Genomic DNA, 27,183 nt, shown 5'->3' on the forward strand with positions numbered 1-27,183 from the left:
ACGATGGACTCTGAAAAACAAACTGAGGGTTCTAGAGGGGAGGTGGGTGGAGGGATGGGTTAGCCTGGTGATGGGTATTAGAGAGGGCAGGTTCTGCGTGGAGCACTGGGTCTTATGCACAAACAATGAATCATGGAACACTACATCAAAAACTCATGATGTAATATATGGTGATTAACATAAAAAATTAAAGAAAAAATGCTGGGGGAAGGTATGGAGCTATAGGAACTCTTATTCATTGCTAGTGGGAATACAAAATGGTAGAGCCATTATAAAAGACAGTTTTAAAAGCTTATTTTATATGTGTGTGCTATATCTATACCTATAATTATATGATGTCACACTCAAAAAGCTGTGCAAATTTAATGTATGCAACCTGATGACGTGATGATTTTGGAGATAAGTATACACATATACACCTGTGAAACCATCCCCACAATCTATACCATAAAGATATCCATAACCTCCAAGAGTTTCCCTCTACCCTTTTAATGTATTATCATCATTTGTGTGATAAAAACTTAACATAAGATCCCCTCTTAGCAATTTTTTAAGCACAAAATACTTGTCAGACAACTAAACATATTCTTATCATATAATCCAGCCATTGCACTTCATGGTATTTTCTCAAAATAAGTTGAAAACATATGTCCTTGCAAAAAGCTGCACATGAATGTTTATAGCATCTTTATTCATTATTGCCAAAATTTACAGTTAACCAAGGTGTCTTTTGGTAGGTGAATGGATAAATAATCTATGGTACATCTAGACAATGTAATATTATTCAGCGCTAAAAAGAAATGAGCTATCAAGACATGAAAAGATGTAGAGGACTATTAAATGCATATAACTAAATGAAAGAAGTCTGCCTGGAAAAGCTACCTATTCTATGATTTCAGCTATATGACTCTGGAGACAGTAAAAAGATCAGTGGTTGCCAGACATAAAAGGGAAGGATAGAATGAAACAGTAAAGCACAAAGGATTTTTAGGGCAATGAAATTACTCTCTTTGATACTATAAGAGTTGATATATGTCATCATACATTTAAAAAAAATTGAATGTACACCACCAAGAGTGAAACCTAATATAAATTATGTGTTTTGGGTGATAATGATACATCAATGCAGGCTTATTAATTGTAACAAATATACTACTCTGGTGGCCGATATTGACAAATGGGAGGAAAGCTATGCATGTGTGGCTGTACATACCATAAGTGGGAAATCTCTGCACCTTCTCATCAATTTTTCTGTGAACCTAAAAATGCTCTAAATATAAGTTACGTCTGGAAAGGCAAAATTTAAGCTGAAAATAAATAATTTGGAGCTAGCAATATGAAGTCCTAGAACTGGGTTATAGGCAGAAGAAACAGGTTGAAGCCTTGAAACTGTTATGATCTGTATAGTTAAATATAGAAAGAAATCCAGTGTGACAAGAGCATGGTAGACAATTTTGCTACCACATGAAGGCAGATAAGTAGTCAGAAGCCAGATTATTAAAGCTAGAGCCAAAGAAAAGCTTATGTTAAATGTAACATCAGTACACTAGAAGATTTAGAGTAATAGAGGAACATGATTTCTGGGTTGAGAATGGGACGTTGGATGGTGGTGAGAGATGAAGCAGGCGGCTTTCCCTGCATTTAGGGGGCTTTGGGATTTCCAAGTGAAATATAATGGCTGATTAGACTTCTAGTGTAGAAGTGATAGAAATGGAGTGAGGTAGACCAATTCAAATATTTCAGTGGTAGCCAGGCAGGACTTAATAATAGATAAGCCTGGTGAAAAAGAAAAAAAGAAAGGAGAATTATGAATGACCCACCAATTTCTGATTGAATCACAAGTTAGATGTCATCATCATTTACTGAGTTGGTGAAAACCTGGGGAAAATAGGTTTGGGTGGAGAAATATTGAGTTTTCTTTGGGACATGTTAATTTTGAGATGTCTGGAAGACAGTCAAGCAGATGCTTTAACTTAATATTTGGACACATGATTTTGGAACTGAGTGGAAAAATCAGTACTGGATTTAAAATGTAGCTTTTAACAGAATACGAATGATGTTTAAAGCCACGGGAATGGAATGGACTAATTTTAAAGAAATACATAGAAGAGAGGGGTTAGGATAAAAAGGCACTGCAATTGGAACTTCAAGAGGTTGGGGAACCTTCATGCATTTCAGTAGAATAGTAAAGGTAGGAGCTCAATTATTCTTACACTACACATATTAAATTTTAATCTCAAACATGATTTTTGAATAACATGTTAGAAAATAATCTAAGGGCTTCATTTTAGAGGAATAGAGGATTTTAAATGATTCCCTAAATCCTCAGAGAAATGCTAACATTTCCAGAAAATTTTGAAAATCTGAATATAGAATTTTACTTATAAGCAGAGGGAGAGGAAGAATGAGTTCTTGGAAGAGGGAGAGAAAATTGGGGCAGGATTTGACTTTTCGTCATTACAGCTGATTCAGATATGCAAGATAAGGCCACCTGGGAGACCACAAGTTACAAATGGCCATGAATCCTTCAGTAGATGTTGTAGGGTAACAGGGGCCAGTGTTTAAAGAGCAGGTAAGACAATACCTCATTATTCATAGAAAACTAGTTCTTGAAAACATGTGGAACTAGGAGTATCAAGGAGAAGCTTTATTTTGCATCCAGAATTTATATTGGGAGGGATAAAAAGGAGAGAAAATCACTTAGCAAGTTCTGCAACAATGTTGAGTTTACCTGAGAGAATGTTGAAGAGATTTAATTGCTACTAGTTGGATATTTGAAGAGTTTTGCATTTTGCTTTATGTTGCTCTTTATTTTTCTTCACATTAATAGGACTTAAGGATCACAAGGGAGTTTAATATAGTTGTAAAGATTTAAAATTTTTGTTTTCACATCTAAATAACTTATAGATGTTTTCACTCTGTTAGACTCTTGAATTCTGGTGAATCTGGTTTTGTATATGTATTAGCAGTTTATCAGGCATCTCTTTAATATGCCTTATTTATTTATGTATGTTGGTAGTTTGGAAAATTTTGATTTTCATCCTATCTTAAATGGAGAGAAGTTGGCTACTATTTTCTGTTTGAAGAAAAAAAAAAACCTCTTAAGTAATTGTTAAAGTTATCATGTATCATAAGCCAGTCTCCTCTCTCATGATAAATAATTCTACTTAACTTTTTCACTGATACTTTTAAAGTCTTCATTCTGTGGTATTCTTGCCAAATTCATCAGTAATTTCTTATTAATGAGAAAGCCCAAAGTAAATGCTACTAAATTCTGCCAAATTCCAGTAAAAACATAGCAGATTCCACAGACTTTTATAAGAATGGTAGATTTCAATTCAAACTTTAAATTGACTCAATTATTGTTTAATCCAATTTGACTTAATATAAAACAAAACTAACTTACCACGGTATGTTTATCTTAGCTCAGAAGTGGAACATTCAACATCCATCAACCTGGTTGTGGCTATTTACACTTCAGGGATGGTGGTATAGTTTCACAAGGAAATCATATTTTCTTATTTTCTTCCTTCCTTCCGTTCTTTTTTCTTCCTTCCTTCCATTCTTTTTTCTTTCTTTCTTTTTTCTTTCTTTCTTTTTCTTCTTTCTTTCTTTCTTTCTTTCTTTCTTTCTTTCTTTCTTTCTTTCTTTCTTTTTTTTCTTTCTTTCTTTCTTCCTTTTTAAGGAACACTACCTTTAATTTGTATTTGCATTTATTTGAAAGTACAGTTTCTGAAATTTTTTTGACTGCCTCTCATTACTCCTGTGGATGCAGCTTCAGACTGTTTGATTCTATAGATTGAACATCTGCCTCCTTGGATTTTTTTTTTTAAGCCTTTATTTATTTATTTATTATTTGTTTTGTATCCATAGATCCAGTGTCATTAATTTCTACAACCTGAATTGAATATTCTTCTTTCAACCTTTCTAAGGATCTTTCATTGAATCTTTCATATCCCCAAACTTAGCATAAGTATCCTCCAAGTTCTTCAATGAATTATCTCTTAATTTTTCATAACTTTCTTATATTTTTATGATGCTTTTCTGAATCTTTGTATTCTTCTTTGCCCCATTTTAAAAATTATTTGATTAATTCTTTGAATCCCCTTGTCACTTATATTCAGTTTCAGACTCCTAAAATTGTTTATCAAATGCTTTTGAATTATTATTCAAGGCTTACTTGCCCTTCTTGGCATCCTTCTTGGCATCCTTCTTGGCATCCTTCTTGGCATCCTTCTTGGCATCCTTCTTGGCATCCTTCTTAGCATCATCCTTTGATTCAATATCTGTCCCACTGGCCTTCTTTTCTTCTTTCTTACCTTTTTTACTCCCCTTTCTCTTTGCATCTTTCTTGTCTTTTGATTGATCATCATTCTCCTCTGATTTCTTTGTATCTTTTTTCCCATCCTTATCCTTCTTTGCATCTTCAGATTCTGTAGACCCTTTGCCCCTCTTTGAACCTTTCTTGTCCTTTTTGGCATCTTTCTTGGCATCTTTCTTTTCATCTTCAGATTCTGTAGCAGATTCCTTGCCCTTCTTTGAAGCTTTCTTGTCTTTCTTGGCATCTTTCTTGGCATCTTTCTTTTCATCTTCAGATTCTGTAGCAGACACTGTGCTCTTCTTTGAAGCTTTCTTCTCTTTCTTGGCATCTTTCTTTTCATCTTCAGATTCTTTACCTGACTCCTTGTCCTTCTTTGAAGCTTTCTTCTCTTTCTTGATGTCTTTCTTTTCATCTTCAGATTCTGTACCTGACCCCTTGCCCTTCTTTGGAGCTTTCTTCTCTTTCTTGGCATCTTTCTTGGCATCTTTCTTTTCATCTTCAGATTCTGTACCTGACTCTTTGCCTTTGTTTGAATCTTTTCTTTCTTTTTTGGCATCTGTTTTTGCCTCTTTTTCATCTTTAGTTCCTGTTTCTATATCCTTATCTTTCTTTGGCTCTCTCTTAGTTATTTTTGGCTCCTTTAAAACTGTGGGTACTATTTCTGATTCCGATATGTCCTTCTTGTCTGCTTGCTTATCTTCTTTACCTTTCTTAGCTGTTTCTGGAGATAAACGTTTTTCTACATCTGCTACCTTAGCATCTTCCTTTGGGCGATGGGTTGCTTTATATTGAGGTTGCCTCCTGGCAGCTAAATATTCAGATGGTCTCTCAGAAATTCTCATTAAAGAACTGTGCATCCATAACGGTCGTTTGGGACCTTCTTTTATTTTGTCTGAATCATATATCTGGAATATTGGTTAGAATAATAATGAACAATTTGTATGTTACACAGCTTTTATTACCACATACCAAATGCATTTTAACTTCAACCATTAAAAGATTTTAGGTTTTGATAAATAGTGGATAATTTGTAGATGCCATAGTTTATTCTGCTTTTCCAGTTTAATTCTTTTTTGGACAAATGGATAGTCATGTCTCATTGTGGGCCTTATTTCAATTTAGAGGATCTTCATAATTCCCTCAAGATATTATGTTAAAATTGGTAGAAACCTCACTGACTAATGACATACCAGAATCTCTCTTCTGATTCTGGAGAGGGCTTTTTCGCCCCCTCTCTCAATGTTCTCAAGAATTCTTAGAGGGCACGTTCTGCATGGAGCACTTTCCATTCCTAGGCTAACACAGAAACTAATTGTTCTCTAATATGTAATAGTTTCATGTTCAGGCATATCCTGGTCTCTATTATCACATTCAAAGTCTCTGGAATTTGGAATGCCACCTGTAGTTAAAAGTAAAAACCTGAAACTCTTGCTTAGCAAGATGTAAATTGAATATTATCAGATAGGAAACTACAATGATAAAAGTTGTAACATTCGGTGCACATAAATTTGTGCAGAATGATGCATTTTGTTTTCAACTCCTAACCAAGTATTTGCAAAATCTTAATTGGAAAAGTAGCAAACTTTGGAAGTGATGTTAACAAACAATGGAAAAATAAATAGAATAAAGAAAGAAAGGAAAGGCAGAGTGTGAGATGACAGAATAAGCTAGGATCACTACTGATTGGAAATACTCCCTAAAATAAACAAGAGTTAATGATATTTTTATCTTGTAAAACTTTTTAAAAAACATTTCATATCCCATGATGACTCTAGAAACATTGAGAAATACTTATCTTCTAATATTTAGAATCCTGAATGCTACATTACAGAAAATGAGGAAGCACTTTATCAAGGTATAATATAATCCCATGATTCTAATGAGGGAGTTTCCCCAGCTGGAGGACATTTTCTGAATGTTCATACTAACTGTCACATTAGGATCTCCAGATTTTTGTGCTTCTTGGACACATATTTTCTATAGTGTGGGGTTGCTAAAGAAATAGTTAATATGAAATAAGGGAACAATATTTATATAGTGAAATGCAAATAAAACAGATCTACTTCCTTCATGTAGTAGAATTTGAATTGCCTTTAACTGTGCTGTCCAATATGGTATTTAAAAGCCACAAGTGAATTGAATTGAATTGAATTGAATTGAGATGTAAAATTCAATTCCTCAGTTGCACTAGCCTCATTTTAAATGTTCAATAGCCACATTGGAATGCAAAGACATAAAATATTTCCATCGTCACAGAAATCCCATTGGTCAGCGCTGATCTGTAACACATATAACTATACATGATTTCACAAGTTTAGCACTAGTAAAATTATATGATCTTTCCAATACTCACAGGAATTACATTGTCTCGCAGTTGGGATGGTTTTGATCTCCTTTTTTTTCCTGGCCTTGGTGGTTTGGGAAATCCCAGGGCAAAGTGTTGCTGATTCCATGATTTTTTGCTTAATTCACTGACTAAAATAAGAAGACATTAAATGTTTTAGAGTAAGTAATATTTCATCAGAACTTAAATGTCAGTAAGATAATAGATTTCATGAATGAACAGATGATACAAATTATGGCTTCATTTATTTAGTTATGTTTGAAATTCTCTGCTATCAATATATGAAAATAAAATAAAAATTTATTTTCTATTTTGATCAGTTTTACAGAAAACTATACAGTCATTGTGAAACTAATATGGTCTGTAATATAAATGCAAAAAAGATCTTGACTGCTTTCTTTTAATCTTCTATCTTTCCCAGTCTAGACTTTTGCTTTAAATTCTTTTGGTTAGAATACAATTCTTTTGAGATCAGAAAATATGATAACGACTTCTGTAGCCTCCAAAGTACTTAGCACAGACAGTACTTGTTATAAAATATTCAGTAAATATATGATTGAATCTAAATGCTAATGCTTAAGATTCATTTAGTTAGTAATAATTTTCCAAGCTACAAGAGTAAATGTTATACACATAAGAACTGCATTGTTGTGATAAGTGGCATATTAATGAAGTAAACTACAAATAAAGAGTACCTACAGAATTGTGACTGAGAGGGAAAGGTTACCTGGAAACTATAAGAGAAATGTTTAAAGATGTTTGGGGCACCAATGGGAGTGAGAGAGATTTTCATTTCATTTAAACATGTGCAGTATAATACTTCATGTAAGAGAAAATACACTTTCTTGTGTATCTCCTAAAACAGTATCAATGAGAAAATATACAGAAAGGCATATTTAAGCTCAATATTTGAGGGAAAATCGTTCGGTATATGAAGTCCTTCAACATCAGATTGGTGAATTTTTGGCCATTTATAAGGTAGATATAGTAAAAGTCATTGCGGACATGGGTGAATTGTTTATCCAGTTTCTACACTACTTTTCAACTGTAAGATTATCTGATTGTATGATTTCTAACATAACACCTTTATGTTGCTGGACATATTTGCTTAAACTTTGTTGGATTCAAAAGCAAAGTATCTTTAATACAAATGTAGGGATCCGAAGGGGTACTTGCACCCCGATGTTTATAGCAGCAATGTCCACAATAGCCAAACTGTAGAAAGAGCCAAGATGTCCATTGACAGATGAAGGGATAAAGAAGATGTGGTATATATATACAATGGAATATTATGCAGCCATCCAAAGGAATGAATTCTTGCCATTTGCAATGATGTGGATGGAACTGGAGGGTGTTATGCTGAGTGAAATAAGTCAATCAGAGAAAGACATGGATCATATGACCTCACTGATGGGAGGAATTTTTAATCTCAGGAAACAAACTGAGGGTTGCTGGAGTGGGGGGTGGGTGGGAGGGATGGGGTGGCTGGGTGATAGACATTGGGGAGGGTATGTACTATGGTGAGCGCTGTGAATTGTGCAAGACTGTTGAATCACAGATCTGTACCTCTGAAACAAATAATGCAATATATTTTAAGAAAAAAGAAGAAGAAGAAGAAGAAGAAGAAGAAGATAGCAGGAAGGGGAAATTGAAGGGGGGAAATCGGAGGGGGAGACGAACCATGAGAGATGATGGACTCTGAAAAACAAACTGAGGGTTCTAGAAGGGAGGGAGGTAGGAGGATGGATTAGACTGGTGATGGGTATTAAAGAGGGCATGTTCTGCATGGAACACTGGGTCTTATGCACAAACAATGAATCATGGAATACTACATCAAAAACTAATGATGTAATGTATGGTGATTAATATAACAATAAAAAAATTTTTTAAAAAGTATCTTTAGAAAGTGGTTGCCAAGTCCATGAGAAAGTTAACTTTTAATTATATTCCATGACCTACTGCTTTATTACCTTGAATAGAAGATAATAATCATTTATCCTTAAAAATAATCATAATCCTAAAAATCATATTTCAAAAGTAAATATTGAATTCTTTCTTACCTGGAATGTAATTATCATATGTTCCAAAGCTTATTTTTTGGCTATTAAAATAAGAGGGAAAGATTTTAATTAATTTATATAAAATCACTGTATTTAATGATCATTATTATGTGTAAGCACTTGCCATCACCTAGAGAAATATTTTGCATTCTCAGTTCTCTACTATTATGTAAGATTACTTAGTCCTAGAAGAAATAGAGTTGAGTAAATGTGTTTTTAGCACAAACTTAAGCATAACTAAAGTAGATAGAAACATTTTAAAAATTACCAAATTGCCATATCTGAAATAGACTTTTTTAAAAATTGTGAATTCGTGGTTGCATTATTTTTCTCTATCTCATGCTCCAGATTCTCTTACAATTGAATTTTAGCAAAGACATCACTTTAAAAGCACTGCTTAAGCAAAATCAGATCCTCAAAATACTCTCAAACTTAAGCAAGTCCAAATCATTCAATGGCATACTTGTATGTCTGTGAATGAAAGTGTGTGTGTGTGTGTGTGTGTGTGTGTGTGTCAGTGTGCACTGTAAGTATTGATATGGATTTTAATTTTTTAAAATGTTTTGTTCTTTAGGAACACCTGACAAAACTGTGTTGTAAAGTATTTTTCATTTAAAAGTTTCCATTTGTTTGAGTACTATGTGAACATGTTTATTCTCACAAAGAGGAATTTTATAATCCCATTTTATTTATTTGTAATGGAGACATATATTAAGATCTGATAGAGAAATATTATTTTACAACATCCTATTACATTACAGAAATAAAGCCATTGTTGATCTCATGTGAGTTTTGGGCTTATACACACATACAAACACACATGCTCACATCGTATTTTACTTATTTGACATTACATAATTATTAAGAAAAAAGTACTTTTTTCTTTACTTACTTTACTTTACTTACTTTTCTTTACTTACTTCTTTCCTTTCTAACATAACACCTTTATGTTGCTGGACATATTTAGATTCTACCATTGTAGAATCTAAATAAAGAAAACCCAAGTGAATAAACGAACAAAAAGCAGAACCAGATCCATAAACAGAGAGAAGTGGGGGTGCAAATTATGTGAAGGGGAGTGAAAGATAGAGGCTTGAAGTTATGGAATGACTAAGGCATGAGAATAAAAGGCAAAGCATAGGGAGTATAGGCATTGACCCTGTAATAGTGTCGTATGGTGACAAATGGTAGCTACACTTGTGATGAGCATAGCATAATGTATAGAGAAGTCTATTCACTATGTTGTACACCTGAAATTAGTGTAACATTGTAAGTCAACTATACTCAAGTTGAAAAAAAATTGAGGAATATAGTACATTAAAATAAATATCTTGATTATTTAGGCTCTATTTCCCAGCACAAAACTTGGCACATTTTTGTCACTCTATAAAAATTTAAATGATTTTGGGACACCTGGGTGGCACTGTCAGTTAGGCCTCCAGAATCTTGGTTTCAGCTAAGGTAGTGATCTCAGGGTCATGGGATCCAGCCCCACATCGGGCTCCATGCTCAGTGCAGAGACTGCTTAGAACTGTATCTCCATTTCCCTCTGGCCCTGCCCTCTCTCTGTCTCTCAAACAAATAAATAAATCTTAAAAAAAAATAGGGAGTGTCTGGGTGACTCAGTCGGGTTGAGCATCTGGCTCTTGATTTCCACTGGGGTCATGATCTTGGGATCCTGGCATCAAGCCCTGCGTTGGGCTCCCAGCTCAACCCTCAGACCACCCCCCCACTCATTTTCTCTTTCTCTCTCAAGTAAATAAATATTTTTTTAAAAATTAAAAGATTTTAATTGAATAAAATTTAGGATATATTGATTAAAAAGTTGTCTAGTCCAGTGGTTTTTTTAAAAAGTTTTTATTTAAGGGGTGCCTGGGTGGCTCAGTTGGTTAAGCATCTGCCCTTGGCTCAGGTCATGGTCCTAGGGTCCTGGGATCGAGTCCTGCATTGGGCTACCTGCTCAGCAGGAAGCCTGCTTCACCCTCTCCCATTCCCCCTGCTGTGTTCCCTCTCTCCCTCTCTCTCTCTGTCAAATAAATAAATAAAATCTTTAAAAAAAAGTTTTTATTTAAATTCCAGTTAGTTAACATACAGTGTAATATTAGTTTCATGTGTACAATATAATGATTCCACACTTCCATGTAACACCCGGTGCTCATTACAAGTGCCCTCCTTAATCCCCATCACCTATTTAACCCATTCCCCCACCCACCTCACCTCTGGTAACCATCAGTTTGTTCCCTGTAGTTAAGTGTCTGTTTCTTGGTTTGCCTCTCTTTCTCTCTCTCTCTTTTTTTTAAACTTTACTTGTTTTTTTTTCCTTAAATTCCACATATGAGTGAAATCATAATGGTATTTGTCTTTCTCTGAGTAACTCATTTCACTTAGCATAATACTTTCTAGCTCCATCCACATAGTTGTTGTTTTTTAACTGAGAACATTCATTAAAATTACTTGCCTCACCATATCTAAATCTCTAGGTTTGGGTCTAGCCAATGTACATTTATACATTCCTGAAGAATTTTGATGTTCAACCATAGTTATGAACATTTCTATTTTAAATACTCTGAAAGAGGAAATATTTCAGGTTCATGAAACAATATTATTAAATTTGAGATTTAAAAAATTGTACATAGGCATGATCCATTAATTCCTTGCATAATCCCTAGGGCATGTTCTTTAATCACCAAACAATTGAATTAGAAATCAAAAACAAAATTATATAGAAAATACACAAATATTTTTTAAAATAGTTCTTTCTAAATAACCAATGGTCAAACAGAAATCACAATTCACACTTATAAAAAAGCAACTAAACAATAACATAGTATTTAAAATTATGGAATACTGCAAAAAGTTCAGAGAATTTATAACTTTAATGTCTTATATTAGAAAAAAAATTTAAAAGTTTTTTTTTATTTTACTTATTTATTTGAGAAAAAGAGAGAGGACGAGCAGGGGGTAGGGGTAGAGAGAGAGGGAGAAGCACACTCCTGGTGGAGCAGGGAGCCTGAGGTGGGGTTTGATTCTAGGATCCCCAAATCATGACCCGAGCCAAAGGCAGATACTTAACCAACTGAGCCACTAAAACAGTGTTTTAAATCCTTGCTTTAAAATTAGGAAAATATCAAAATAAATTCAAAGTTAGAATAAATAATAAAGCTTTAAGACAGAGTCAAAGTGAAAATAAATTAGAGCAAAAAATCCCAAATTTGATTTTTTGTAAAGATTATTAAAATTGATTAACTCCTAGAAGGACTGATAAATAAAGAGAAAACACAAATTACCATTATCAGGACTGATGCAAGTTTTATAATTATATAGATTTTAAAGGATAATGGGGAATATTATTAACAACTTTATGGCAATAAATTCAGCATTTATTTAAGTGAAATAGATGAGCTCCATGTAAAACTAATTTAGCAAAACAGACACATGATTAAATAATAAATATGTGACTAGGCTCATAATTATTAAATAAAATGAATCCATTATCAAAAACCTTCCGAGAAAGAAAAGCACAGACCCAGATAGTTTTACCAATAATTTTTTTAAAAATTAAGGAAAAATACTAACTCTACACAAATTTTTCAGAAACAAGGAAGAGGAGGATGTTTCAACTCATTTTTGAGACCAGTATAAATAATCCTGACACCAAAACTTCTTAAAGACGTTACCAGATATGAGTATTATAGACCAATACCTTGCATTAACACAGACAAAAATTCCTTAACAACTTGTTAAGTAATCTTACTGAACAATAATATAAAATGGCAAAGACATCATAGTTATTGAGATTTACTTTCTGGAATGTAAAATTAGTTTAACATATGTAAAATCAACCCACGTAATTATTCCAAATAACAAATAACATTCATCTGGTCATTTCAAGATATGCAAAAGAATTTTTGAAAAAATAACATTCATAATTAAAAACTCAGAAAACTAGGGATAAAAGACATCGTCCTCAAATGGATATAATGTCTTCAGGCAATACTTGCTCCATTTCAAGTGAAACTGAAGGAGATACCACATTGTTGAGAGTCTTTAGCCTTTAAATTTATTATACATTTTAAAATGTACCAGAGATATAGTTAAAAGCAAGAGTAAGGGCAGATGTATTCTGTAATAAGATTAAATTTTTTCAGACTAAGAAGAAAAAAAACCCACAACTGCAGTTATATGTTTACTCCTTTAAAGGAAAAAAAAACCTTTTCCAGTGGTAATAAAAAAATAGATTTTTGTCCTAGAAAATAAAGTCCTCCATGTCTCCCTACATTAGGATCTGAACTTTTTATTTAGGAAAACCTAAACCCAGCTCCCTTTCTATGTCATGAATACATGACATTCCACAATGTTAACAATGGGTACTTGTTACGTAAAGTTCACACATATGTGGAATCTAAAACAAAATGCAGAATCAGACCTATAAATACAGGGCACAAACTGATACTGTCAGAGGGGAGGAGGATTGAGGGGATGGGCAAAATGGGTGAAGGGGAGTGGAACATACAAGCCAGTTAAGGAATAAATAAGTCACATGGAATAACAGCCATAGGATAGGAAATATAGTTGGTGCTATAATACCATTCATTCTATGGTGACAGATGGCAGCTATACTTGTTGGGGGCAAAGCTTAATGTATAAGCTTATCCAATCATTATGTTGTACACCTGAAAGTAGTTTAACATTGACAACTATGCTCAAATAAAATAAATTTTTAAAAGAATAAAAAGGAATCCCAAGATTAAAAAAAAAAAAAGGCTCAGAGATACTGAGATTGGTATTGAAATGACTGGATGTGTGCACAGCACCTGAAGTGAAGGCAGATTGTGTGGAATCTGTTTTCCATTTCACCTTAGTTAAGGTGAAGTACTAGTTATTAGGTTTCCTTATATATATATATATATATCCAGAAACCTTAATTCAAAAACTAGTTATATCAAGAAAGAACAACCTTTTTGACTTGTTACAGGTTTTTTTTTTAGATAATTAGATTAGACAATAGTCTTAAAAGAAAAATTAAAACATATGCTAACAATGTTTTTGTTGTTGTTGTTGTTATTTTTCATGAGAAACTTCAAAAATTGAATCTAAATGTAGCCTGGTCTAGAAAATTTCTTGATTGTCCTGGAGAGGTAAAGGTCTGTCACCAGCAGAACCAGATTTAGGTGAAAGAGTGGAAAAATGCCATCTGTTCCCAAAAGGTTAAATGTATTGAATTGCTTATGACATGTAAATATACATAGGGAGTGAGAACTAGAGTATTCAGATCATGGCTATTTTGGGGTCCTATAAACTCTTCCCAGTGAAAATGAAAGAGAACTAAATTTATTTGTCTCTAACCCTAACCTAACCAACCTTAAGAAGTACAGGAATTTTCAACCACAGTAATAGGTTACACTGTACCAGTTTCCAGTCAATCCACTCTGCCCCTCCCCCACAAAGGGCCGTTAATTTACCACAGACAGCCTTGCCTATGCTTGAAATTCATACAAATCACATTATACAGTATATGCTTTTGTGTTTCTGGATTTTTTCACTGTGATTTTTTTTATTCATCCATGTTACATATATGAAAAGTTTATTCCTTTAAATTGCAGAGCAGTATTCCTTTACATGATATACACTACACTGAGTTTTTCCATCCTCCTGTTGATGGACATTTGAGTTATTTTAGTTTTGGCTTATTGTGAATAAAGCTGCTATACACATTTTATCCAGTCTTTTTTTTTTCCTCCTGAGTTTTTTTTTATGTTAATCACCATATATTACATCATTAGTTTTTGATGTAGTGTTCCATGATTCATTGTTTGCATATAACACACAGTGCTTAATGTAGAACGTGTCCTCTTTAATACCCATCACCAGGCTAACCCAACCTCCCACCTCTCCCCCATAGAACCCTCAGTATGTTTTTCAGAGTCCATCATCTCTCATGGTTCATCTCCCCACTCCGATTTCCCCCCTTCATTATTCCCCTCCTGCTATCTTCTTCTACTTTTTTTTTTAACATATACTGTATTATTTGCTTCAGAGGTACAGATCTGTGATTCAACAGTCTTGCACAATTGACAGCGCTCACCATAGCACATACCCTCCCCAATGTCTATCACGCAGCCACCCCATCCCTCCCACCCCACCCTGACTCCAGCAACCCTCAGTTTGTTTCTGAGATTAAGAATTCCTCCTATCAGTGAGGTCATATGATACATGTCTTTCTCTGATTGACTTATTTTGCTCAGCTTAATACCCTCCAGTTCCATCCACGTCATTGCAAATGGCAAGATCTCATTCTTTTGATGGCTGCATGATATTCCATTGTGTGTGTGTGTGTGTGTGTGTGTGTGTGTGTGTGTATACACATATGCCACTTATTCTTTATCCATTCATCTGTCAATGGACATCTTGGCTCTTTCCACAGTTTGGCTATTGTGGACATTGCTGCTATAAACATCGGAGTGCACGTACCCCTTCGGATCCCTACATTTGTATCTTTGGGGTAAATAGTAGTGCAGTTGTTGAATCGTATGGTAGCTCTATTTTCAGCTTTTTGAAGAACCTCCATAATGTTTTCCAGAGTGGCTGCACCAGCTTGCATTCCCATCAAAAGTGTAGGAGGGTTGCCCTTTTCCCTCATCCCTGCCAACATCTGTCATTTCGTGACTTGTTAATTTTAGCCATTCTGACTGGTGTGAGGTGGTATCTCATTGAGGTTTTGATTTGGGTTTCCCTCATGCCGAGCGATGTTGAAAACATTTTCATGTGTCTCTTGGCCATTTGAATGTCTTCTTTGGAAAAATGTCTGTTCATGTTTTCTGCCCATCTCTTGATTGGATCATTTGTTCTTTGGGTGTTGAGGTTAAGAAGTTCTTTATAGATTTTGGATACTAGCCCTTTATCTGATATGTCATTTACAAATACCTTCTCCCATTCTTTTGGTTGCTTTTTGGTTTTGTTGACTATTTCTTTTGCTGTGCAAAAGCTTTTTATCTTGATGAAATCCCAATAGTTCATTTATACCCTTGCTTCCCTTGCCTTTGGCGATGTTTCTAGGAAGAAGTTCCTGCGGCTAAGGTCAAAGAGGTTTCTGCCTGTGTTCTCCTTTAGGATGTTGATAGACTCCTGTCTCACATTTAGGTCTTTCAACCATTTGGAGTATATTTTTGTGTGTGATGTAAGGAAATGGTCCAGTTTCATTCTTCTGCATGTGGCTGTCCAATTTTCCCAACACCATTTGTTGAAGAGACTTTTTCTCCATTGGACATTCTGTCCTGCTTTGTCAAAGACTTGTTGACCATAGAGTTGAGGGTCCATTTCTGGGCTCTCTATTCTGTTCCATTGAGCTATATGTCTGTTTTTGTGCCAGTACCATACTGTCTCAATGATGACAGCTTTGTAATAGAGCTGGAAGTCCAGAATTGTGATGCCACCAGCTTTGTTTTTCTTTTTCAACATTCCTCTGGCTATTCAGGGTCTTTTCTGGTGCCATACAAATTTTAGGATTATTTGTTCCATTTCTTTGGAAAAAGTGGATGGTATTTTGATGGGGATTGCATTGAATGTGTAGATTGCTCTAGATAGCATTGACATCTTCACAATGTTTGTTCTTCCAATCCATGAGCATGGAACGTTTTTCCATTTCCTTGTGTCTTCCTCGATTTCTTTCCTGAGTATTTTATAGTTTTCTGAGTACAGATCCTTTGCCTCTTTGGTTAGATTTATTCCTAGGTATCTTACGGTTTTGGGTGCAGTTGTAAATGGGATCGACTCCTTAATTTCTCTGTCTTCTGTCTTGTTGGTGTTTAGGAATGCCACTGATTTCTATGCATTGATTTTATATCCTGCCACTTTACTGAATTCCTGTATGAGTTCTAGCAGTTTTGGGGTGGAGTCTTTTGGGTTTTCCACATAAAGTATCATATCATCTGCAAACAGTGAGAGTTTGACTTCTTCTTTGCCAATTTGGATGCCTTTGACTTCTTTTTGTTGTCTGATTGCTGTGGCTAGGACTTCTAATACTATGTTGAGTAGCAGTGGTGATAGTGGACAGCCCTGCCGTGTTCCTGACCTTAGGGGGCAAGCTCTCAGTTTTTCCCCATTGAGAATGATATTCGCTGTGGGGTTTTCATAGATCGCTTTTATGATATGGAGTTTTGATCAAGAAAGCATGCTGTAGGGCGCCTGGGTGGCTCAGTTGGTTAAGCGACTGCCTTCGGCTCAGGTTATGATCCTGGAGTCCCAGGATCGAGTCCCGCATCGGGCTCCCTGCTCAGCAGGGACTCTACTTCTCCCTCTGACCCTCTTCCCTCTCGTGCTCTCTGTCTCTAAAATAAATAAATAAAATCTTTAAAAAAAAAGAGAAAGAAAGCATGCTGTACTTTGTCAAATGCTTTTTCTGCATCTATTGAGAGGATCATTTGATTCTTGTTCTTTCTTTTGTTAATGTATTGTATCACATTGATTGATTTGCGGATGTTGAACCAACCTTACAGCCCAGCGATAAATCCCACTTGATCGCGGTGAATAATCCTTTTAATGTACTATTAGATCCTATTGGCTAGTATTTTGGTGAGAATTTTTGCATCGTGTTCGTCAAGGATATTGTTTTGTAATTCTCCTTTTTGATGGGGTCTTTGTCTGGTTTTGGGATCAAGGTAATGGTGGCCTCATAAAACGAGTTTGGACGTTTTCCTTCCATTTCTATTTTTTGGAACAGTTTCTGGAGAATAGGTATTAATTCTTCTTGAAATGTTTCATAGAATTCCCCTGGGAAGCCATCTGGCCCTGGGCTTTTGTTTGTTGGGAGATTTTTGATGACTGCTTCAATTTCCTTAGTGGTTATAGGTCTGTTCAGGTTTTCTATTTCTTCCTGGTTCAATTTTGATGGTTGATACATCTCTAGGAATGCATCCATTTCTTCCAGATTATCTAATTTGCTGACATAGAGTTGCTCATAATATGTTCTTGTAATTGTTTGTATTTCTTTGGTGTTGGTTGTGATCGCTCCTCTTTCATTCATAATTTTGTTTATTTGGGTCATTTCTCCTTCTTTTTGATAAGTCTGGCCAGAGGTTTATCAATGTTGTTAATTCTTTCAAGGAACCAGCTCCTAGTTTCGTTGATCTGTTCTACTGTTCTTTTGGTTTCTAGTTCATTGATTTCTGCTTTGATCTTTATTATTTCTCTTCTCCTGCTGGGTTTAGGCTTTATTTGCTGTTCTCCAGCTCCTTTAGGTGTAAGGTTAAGTTATGTATTTGAGACCTTTCTTGTTTCTTGAGAAAGGCTTGTATTTGCTATATACTTTCCTCTTAGGACTGCCTTTGTTGCATCCCAAAGATTTTAAACAGTTGTGTTTTCATTTTCATTGGTTTCCCTGAATTTTTTTAATTCTTCTTTAATTTCCTGGTTGACCGATTCATTCTTTAGTAGGATGCTCTTTAGCCTCCATGTATTTGATTTCTTTCCTACTTTCCTCTTGCGATTGAGTTCTAATTTCAAAGCATTATGGTCTAAAAATATGCTGGGAATAATCCCAATCTTTTGGTACTGGTTGAGACCTTATTTGTGACCTAGGATGTGATCTGTTCTGGAGAATGTTCCATGGGCACTAGAGAAGAATGTGTATTCTGTTGCTTTGGGATGGAATGTTCTGAATATATCTTTGAAGTCCATTTGGTCCAGTGTGTCATTTAAAGTCTTTATTTCCTTGTTGATCTTTTGCTTAGATGATCTGTCCATTTCAGTGAGGGAGGTGTTAAGTCCCCCGCTATTATTGTATTGTTGCCGATTTGTGTCTTTGCTTTTGTTATTAATTGGCTTATATAATTGGCTGCTCCCATGTTAGGGGCATAGATACTCACAATTGTTAGATCTTCTTGATGGATCGACCCTTTAAGTAGGATATAGTGTCCTTCCTCATCTCTTATTACAGTCTTTGGTTTAAAATCTAATTTGTCTGATAAAAGGATTGCCACCCCAGCTTTCCTTTGGCGTCCATTAGCATGGTAAATGGTTTTCCACCCTCTCACTTTTAATCTGTAGTTGTCTTTGGGTCTAAAATGATTCCCTTGCAGACAGCATATCTATGGGTCTTGTTTTTTTTATCCAGTCTTATACCCTGTGTCTTTTGATTGGGGCATTTAGCCCATTTACATTCAGGGTAACTATTGAAAGATATGAATTTAGTGCCATTGCATTGCCTGTAAGGTGACTGATGCTGTATATTGTCTGTGTTCCTTCTTGGTCTGTGTTGCTTTTAGGCTCTCTCTTTGCTTAGAGGACCCCTTTCGTATTTCTTGTAGGGCTCGTTTCATGTTTGCAAATTCCTTTAGTTTTTGTTTGTGCTGGGAAGTTTTTATCTCTCCTTCTATTTTCAATGACAGCCTAGCTGGATATAGTATTCGTGGCTGCATATTTTTCTCGTTTGGTGCTCTGAATATATCATGCTAGTCCTTTCTGGCCTGCCAGGTCTCTGTGGATAGGTCTGTTGCCAATCTAATGTATCCACCATTGTAGGTTACATATCTCTTCTCCCAAGCTGCTTTCAGGATTTTCTCTTTGTCTCTGAGACTCGTAAGTTTTACCATTAGATTTTGGGTTGTTGACCTATTTTTATTGATTTTGAGAGGGGTTCTCTGTGCCTCCTGGATTTTGATGCCTGTTTCCTTCCCCACATTAGGGAAGTTCTCTGTTATAATTTGCTCCAATATACCTTCTGCCCCTCTCTTTCCTCTTCTTCTGGGATCCCAATGATTCTCACGTTGTTTCATCTTACGGTATCACTTATCTCTCGAATTCTGCCCTCGTGATCGAGTAGTTGTTTATCTCTTTTTCTCGTCTTCTTTATTTTCCATCATTTGGTCTTCTATATCACGAATTCTCTCTTCTGACTCATTTATCCTAGCCGTTAGCGCCCCCAATTTTGATTGCACCTCATTAATAGCCTTTTTGATTTCAACTTGGTTAGATTTTATTTCTTTTATTTAACCAGATTGGGTTTCTCTAATAACTTCCATGCTTTTTTCAAGCCCAGCTAGTATCTTTAAAATCATCATTCTGAACTCTAGTTACGGCATCATACTAATGTTCATATTGAGTAGGTCCCTGGCAGTTGGTACTGCCTCTTGTTCTTTTTTTTTTAGGTGATTTTTTCCATCTTATCATTTTATCCAGAGAAGAATAGATGAATGAGAGAACAAAATGCTAACAGGGTAAAAACGTCCCCAGAAAATATACTCTAAACAAATCAAAAAAGACCTGAAACCGGGGGGAAAGAAAGGGAAAGAAAGAAAAAAAGAAAAAAAATAGAAAAAGATAAAAACAAACAAAAACAGAACAAAACAAAAAAAAACCAGAATATGATCAAATATGATCAGTCTGGTGCATAGATCAGTGCCACACACTAGATTTTGGGTGTATTTTGGTCTGTTAGAAGAAAGTGCCTCCCACAATTTTAAAGATAGAAAAACTTATAATGTACAAAAATAAAGGTTAATATGAAGGGATGGAATATGACTGTAAAGTGAAAATTGTAAAAGATTTTATAAAAAGAATTGATAAGATACAAAGTTGTTTGAACAAAGAAGAGGATTTAAAAAAAAAAGAAAAAAAGGAGAGACTGTGATCAGGCAGGATACTAGAACAAAGCCATACACTAGAGATTTAGGGTATATTTTGATCTGTTAGAAGAAACTGTATCTCAAAATTTTAAAGAGAGAACAACATGTATATATATATATATATATATATATATATATATATATATTGCAAAAATAAGGGTAGCTACTATGAAGGGATAGAATATGACTCTAAAAATGAAAAAGAAAAATGTTTTTTAAAAAAGGGATTGATAAGATGTTGGTTGAAAAAGGGAAAAAGAAAAATTCAAAAAAAAAAGAGTTAAAAAAAATTAACTTTGAACGACTAGAGAATCATGGTAAGAAAGCCATGAATTCTATATGCAGTATTTCCATAGCGCTGGAGTTCTGCTGTTCTCCTATTGGTAAACTTGGTCTTGGCTGGCTGTTCTTGCTGATCTTCTGGTGGAGGGGACTGTTGCCATGGTTCCCAAATGTCTTTGCTGGAGGCGGAATTGCTCTGCCCCTTGCGGGGTCCGGGCTAAGTAATCTGCTCAGGTTTGCTCTCGGGAGCTTTTGTTACCCTGCAAGCTTTTGGCACAGCCTTGGAGGATGAGAGTGAAAATGGCAGCCTCCCAATCTCTGCCCTGGAGGAGCCGAGAACTAGCGGCCCCGCTCCTCAGTGAGCCCCCAGAGAAAATCAGTCAGTTACTCCCATCCCCCTGGTCTCTGGCTGCACTCTGTGCTCACCCAGCCTGTGACCGAGCGTTTCTATCTCAGGCATACGACCCCATATGGAGTCTCCAAACCCAGTCGGTCCCTGCAGTGCGCTCCTGCGCTGCTCCTCCTGGGGGAGGAAGGGGAGTCTCCCTGGATCTGCCGCTTGTTGGGTCCCTGCTGGAAGAGCAGTGGCCCAACTGTGCCGTGGATCACGGTTTATGGCATCCCCACGCTGAGAGCCCACTCCTCCGCTCTGTCTCTGCAGCCAGCTTCCCTGCTCTGATACCTGGGAGCTCTGCTGCCCTCAGGCATCCCTGGTCTTTCTGTGACCCTGAGGGTCCTGAGACCACACTGTCTCCTGAGGGTTCCACCACCCTACACCCCCCACTTAGCCACTGGGGCGATGTCCCTCAGTGGAGCCGACTTCTAAAAGTTCCGATTTTGTGCTCCACGGCTCTATCACTTGCCAGAAGCAGCCGACGGAGGCCCCCTCCCCCGTCATCTATCCTCCCGAATATCGCCTCAGATTCACTTCTCCGCACGTCCTACCTTCCAGAAAGTGGTCGCTTTTCTGTTCAGAGAGTTGTTGCTATTCTTTTCTTCGATCTCCTGTTGAGTTCGTAGGTGTTCAGAATGGTTTGATCCCTATCCAGCTGAATTCCTGGGACCAGACAAAATCCAGGTCTCCTATACCTCCGCCATCTTGCTCCACCCCCCTTGTCCAGTCTTTTTGTGAACTTCTCTTGGGTAAGCTATAGTGGAAATGCTGAATCATACATATAACATGTGTATGTGCAACTTTATTTTTAAAATAGCAAGTGATATTCTAACGTGATTGTACCATTTTACACCCATCACCAGTGGTGAACATGTCAGATGCCCTACACTGTTGCTGACTGTTGGTGTCATTAATCTTTAATTTTAGCTGTTTTAGTAGTTATAAAAGGGTATAAATTGAATCAGAGGATGTATATTTATTGCAGATGTTAAAAATATCAGTTTATACCTATATATGTTTATATATATGTATATAAAACTTTCTATGGGGCGCCTGAGTGGCTCAGTTGGTTAAGCATCTGCCTTCAGCCCAGGTCATGATCCCAGGGTCTTGGGATTTGGCCCCGCATCAGCATCATCAGGCTCTCTGCTCAGACGGAGCCTGCTTCTCCCTCTCCCACTCCTCCTGCTTGTGTTCTCTCTCTCTCTGTCAAATAAATAAATAAAATCTAAGAAAAGAAAAGAAAAGAAAAACAATTTTCTTCAAAAAATTCCCTGAGGAAAATTTTTAGTTTTCTTATATATGTCTTGCATATATTTCAGTAAACTTACTTCTAAAGTTTTTTATGTTATTGAAAATTGTGCTGTTTTCTTAAATTTATATTTTCTAATTTTCCAGTTATAGAAATAAAATTTATATAATTAGATTCTGTATCATATAATCTTGTTACATTCACTTAGTAGTTTCAAATAATTTTTTGTAGATGTCACTGGATATTCCACTCAATCATATCCTCTCTGAATAAAGGTAATTTTACTTCTTCCTTTCCAATCTTAATGTTTTATTGCCTTATGGAACAAAATAGGGTCTGGAGTACAAGGCTGAATAGAAATAATGAACATTTTTGCCTTGTTTCTGGTTTAGAAACCAGAAAGATAGCCAACATTCCACAATTAAGTTTAATTTTAATAGTAAAATTGCTACAGACAAATCATAATAGATATCCTGCCAGCTGATTTTGGATTTTTGGATTCTGCATCAGATATATGTCAAATAAGGCCGTAAAGTACTTGGCAGAAAATTTTCCAGGGACTGACTGGGGCCTGAGTCATTCATATTTGCTGTAGAGGTCTCTTTTTTAAGGCAAAGGTCAACTGCCATATGGTTATTGTCTTGGTGAGGGATGGCTTTATGTGTAGTATGGTGAGATTTCCTGTCTTTTTCTAACATTTTCTAGAGCAGTGTTTCTCAACCTGGGCTTGTTATGAATCCCTTACCCCAGTAGACATTTGCAGTGCCTGAGATATTTTATCACAATTGTGTGTATGTTTTGGGGTGTTCGTGTGTGTGGAGGGGATGGTGTACACACACGCAAGTGCTGATAGCGGCATCTAGTGGGTAGAGACCCAGGATGCTGCTAACTACTTACAAGGCAGAGGACTTCCCTGCCCTCTCCATAGTCCTCAACTCCAGTAAGGAGTTACTCTTTCTAAAAAGTCAGTAGTGCTAAGGCTCATAAACCTTATTCTATATCAAGGTGAATTCCTAGGCAAGATAGTAAGAGAGGACTTTATTAACTCAAAGGACCAAAAAAAAAAAAAAATTTACAGTGGATATGAGATCCAGAAGCTCATACTGGAAGTTTAAAAAGTTCTGATTTTTAGATAACCCAGTGTTTGTGAAAACCTCTCCCACTTCCTCAGAAACCTTAGATCTATTCACTATTAGAAAAAGAAGGATTGAGTTGACTGACACAACCTGAGTTGGAGGAAAAGGCAAGAGGTGAAACACTGGAATGGAGTTGTTGAGATTTGGATGAACAAGGGTATTAAAGAGCAATAAGTGGGGAGGGGAAAACTGAACTAAAAGAGGGACATTTTCTTTATCAACTCTAAGTTGATAGCCATGACATAGAAATTTAAGTCTAAAATTAAGGTCCTGTCATAGAATTCAGAGGAAAAACAAAGTAGGAAATTATTCATCTCAGATTCTCTGTTAAGTGAACTGGAAGTTGCCACTTGAATCCAAATAAATATGAGAATTTGTTATTAGAATTTTTTTGTGTATGCTTGAGGCCATTTGATTATGAATTTAACCCAGTTTCCTTCTATGATAAAATGAGAGTTTTAGAATTATACCAGAAAACAACATAAAGAAATAGTCATAGAACCAAAAATAAATTTTTAACTCTTGGTGAATTTCTCTGAAAGCCGTGCAGTGCTCATGATAATAGTAATGCCATCAATATTTTATTGTGCTTAAAATGTACACATAAAATGTGTACATTTTAAAGTAATTAGTATATAGTATAATTCTGTCATGCTGTATGCCAGAGTACAGATTGTTTTGTAATTACCAGCAAGTCCTTCAGCTTTAATCATTACAAATGCATTGAATCCTTTTACTGATGATTGTCCTTTAAAGTACTGATTGCATTATAATGAAGTAGGCACCAGTGCCTATAAAGGCCATTTTGTTTATTTTCAAGATTTGTGCTTTATCTTTCCTTTAAAAGTACTGTCCAAAGAAAAACCAGTGACACTTTCCTTTCTATTTCACAGTTCTATCCCTTCACCTTTGTTCTAAGCCTACATGGTAAAAAGGCTTACATAATTGAAGGTCTTCTTTCCCTACTTCATTTCAACACAACATAAATTAAGCATTAGGAAACTACTATCATCAAACTTCCCTTGTCTGGATAATCTGCTTTTCATTGCAAAGTACTTTTGCTTACTCAGTATTTCTGAAGAAGGAATTATTACCGAAGGTTTATCACCCTTGACCCATGCCCTCTAAAGGTCAGTAGACTTCTCAGTCACTGTGACATTTAAAAAAAAAAATGCTCATAAATTTCCAAATGATCTCTAAGGAGGTGGTAGTTCCCATGAATGAGAACCATGAATTATTTTCTTCTGTATATTAGAAAATACAGTATGAGAGTTCTAGGGGGGCAGGTAGGGGGATGGGTTAGCCTGGCAATGGGTATTAAAGAGGGGATGTACTGAGTGGAGCACTGGGTGTTATACGCAAACAATGACTCATGGAACACTACATCAAAAACTAATGATGTAGTATATGGTGATTAACATAACATAATAAAAGTAAAAAAAGTAAAAAAAAAAATACCGTATGATAAAAATACATGAGGTAAGGATCACATTGAAAAAGCCTTATCCAAAGCTATGTTTTATATTTTACTGAAGTGAATAAACTAGTTAATTTTTATATCAAAACAACCTCTGATACTGCTTGAGAATGTTTGTCTGCTAAACACATACTCTCTTGTTTATAACGAATGATAATAATATAACAAACATCTCTTTACACTAAAGAGGGTAAATATAAAGCTAGCTATAGCATTTCAGTTATTTTAAAACATAAAATTTGACAAGAGGACTTACAATCTTGGTACAGACATTTCCCCCACCTATGATTTGCCAGGACTTAAGCACTGTAAGTTCAAATTAATGATGTTGAGAGGTGACATCATAAAGAGGCCAAGAGCACTGGGAGTTAAAGGGGAAGACAAGAGGAATCACTTTTATTTGTATTTAATGTTCTCTAATATTTAGTCTAAAACTTGCGTTTTCTTTCATTCATTATTGACAAAATACAACTGGTGGCTTAAAAATAACAGTTGGCTTTACATATTAATAAAAAACTTGTTTGATTTTTTTCACATACTTATGATTTATTGACTAATATAACAAAAAGATGAATCTAAGCATCTATTAAAATCAGTTGTAATCTGATATTCATGTGTCTGTTAAATCCTTTGCATAACTTTGTGCCTTTTACAGTTTCCCATCTTAAGCACATGTGTTGCTCACAGATAATAAAATTTTAAAGAAGTCTAGGTGCTTATTAAAATTATCAATTTACTGATGGATCTGAGTTAGATAATTTTTACTACACCCACCACTCCAACCCACTAACAGATGAATGCAAATACTATATAGAGTAATATTTGAACATACTGCCATTATCTAGCTCCTTTTGGGAATTTCAGCTGATTTTCTTTTTTCCCTTAAGGAATAGTTTCATTAAACTTCAGCTCCTGTAGGAGATCAACTACAAAAATCTCAGTGGTTTTAACTCACTGATAGTTTTTATCTCAGGTCTCAGACCATAGTAAGTTGTAGAGTGGTTGAGTAGGAGGTTTCCTTAAGGTGATTTAGTAATTCAGGTTTCTCTGATTTAATTGCTTCATTATCCACTGACTTAACACTATTAATGCTGACATTTTCCTGCAAAGTGATGTCTTAGCAAACAACATATGATTTCTAAATCTATAATATTTTGTTTAGTATTTCATAATATATACCTCATTTATGAAAGTATATGTACCCAAAGCCTTTCTTCTGTCAACATGTAGTAGGATCCAAATCATGACTGGGCAGCTGGCAATGCTTGCCTTCTGCACCATGACCTCTTGCCCTCATTGTCGTCTTAAGTGTGTGTGATCTATTAAGATCTCAGAGAGCTAATGATCTTTTTATAATAAACTTGCATTAGTTTTCTATTGCTATATAACAAATTACCACAAACCTAGTGTTCTAAAACAGAACACATTTATAATATCATAATTCTGTAGTTCAGAAATCTCAGGCAGGTTCATTTGGTTCCTTTGCTCAGTGCCTCATAGGCTGAAATCAATTTGTTGACTGTTCTTTTATCTGGAGGCTCTGAGAAAAAAATCTATTTCCAAGCAACATTCCAGTTAAATTCAGTTCCTTGTGGCTGCAGTTCTGATGTGTGTTGTCACTGTCAGCTGTAGGTTGCTTTTTTCTTCTAGAAGCTGCCCACATTCCTTCTCACATGACACCCTCCATCTTCAAACCAGCAGTGTTTCAAGTCCTTCTCATAGTTCACATCTGTGTTCTTTTTCTTTTCCTCCACTATGACCAGATAAGGAAAATTTTGTCTTCTAAAAAGCTCAAGTGGATAGATTAGGCCTATGTAGTATTCTCCTTTTGAAGGTTACCTGTACCTCACAACATAGCATAACCATGGGAATGATATTTCTTCATATTCACAAGTCCCACCTATGCTCAAAAGGAAAGGCTATTGGGGGTCATTCTTCAAATTTTGCCTACCATAAAGCCAAAATTATACTAAAGCCTTACTTTATTTGAGGCTTATGAGAAATACATTGGCCTCATATGTATTATTTCTGTGTCCTAAGATTTTGTCAATGTCTATTTAGCAGCACTGTGATTACATGCAAGAATTTTGTTGTTTTTTAAAAGGCCATTCAGCTTAGTAAGCATGTCCTCAAATAATATTATACTTAGAAACTATATATATGTGAAATAAAAATATGAAAGTATAAATATATATATTTTAAATGGTTTACAGGTCATGAAATAATTTGTGTATATTAACTCATTTATTTCTTAAAATAACACAGTATAAAATAGGAATTGGCCCTTGATATTCAT

General features: G+C 35.5%; 1 protein-coding gene and 1 long non-coding RNA gene across 3 annotated transcripts in view; both read right to left on the reverse strand.

The window, feature by feature from the left end:
• LOC113934725 overlaps positions 1 to 3,472 on the reverse strand; it is a 41,315-nt gene extending 37,843 nt beyond the window's left edge. For both annotated transcript variants that reach the window (XR_003523774.1, XR_003523775.1), the window contains exon 1: positions 3,407 to 3,472. This is a non-coding gene — a long non-coding RNA (uncharacterized LOC113934725). The remainder of the gene's footprint in view (positions 1 to 3,406) is intronic.
• A 163-nt stretch (positions 3,473 to 3,635) lies between these two features.
• CYLC2 (cylicin 2) lies at positions 3,636 to 25,191 on the reverse strand. The gene is made up of 4 exons (XM_027616240.1): positions 25,144 to 25,191; positions 8,726 to 8,766; positions 6,675 to 6,796; positions 3,636 to 5,226 (listed from the first exon to the last, which is right to left on the reverse strand). The coding sequence occupies exons 1-4, from the start codon at positions 25,158 to 25,160 to the stop codon at positions 4,177 to 4,179; spliced, it is 1,230 nt and encodes a 409-aa protein (XP_027472041.1). The 5' UTR covers positions 25,161 to 25,191; the 3' UTR covers positions 3,636 to 4,176.
• Between the last annotated feature and the right edge of the window lie 1,992 nt (positions 25,192 to 27,183).

Source organism: Zalophus californianus, chromosome 13, assembly GCF_009762305.2.
Source record: "Zalophus californianus isolate mZalCal1 chromosome 13, mZalCal1.pri.v2, whole genome shotgun sequence".
Taxonomy (NCBI): Eukaryota; Metazoa; Chordata; class Mammalia; order Carnivora; family Otariidae; genus Zalophus; species Zalophus californianus.

Excerpts from the sequence above, each read along its gene's own strand:
- CYLC2 (XM_027616240.1), bottom strand. Across the intron at positions 6,797-8,725 it reads ATATGATAATTACATTCCAG|TCAGTGAATTAAGCAAAAAA; the intron begins GTAAGAAAGAAT and ends TTCTTATTTTAG. Across the intron at positions 5,227-6,674 it reads TGCGAGACAATGTAATTCCT|ATATATGATTCAGACAAAAT; the intron begins GTGAGTATTGGA and ends CCAATATTCCAG.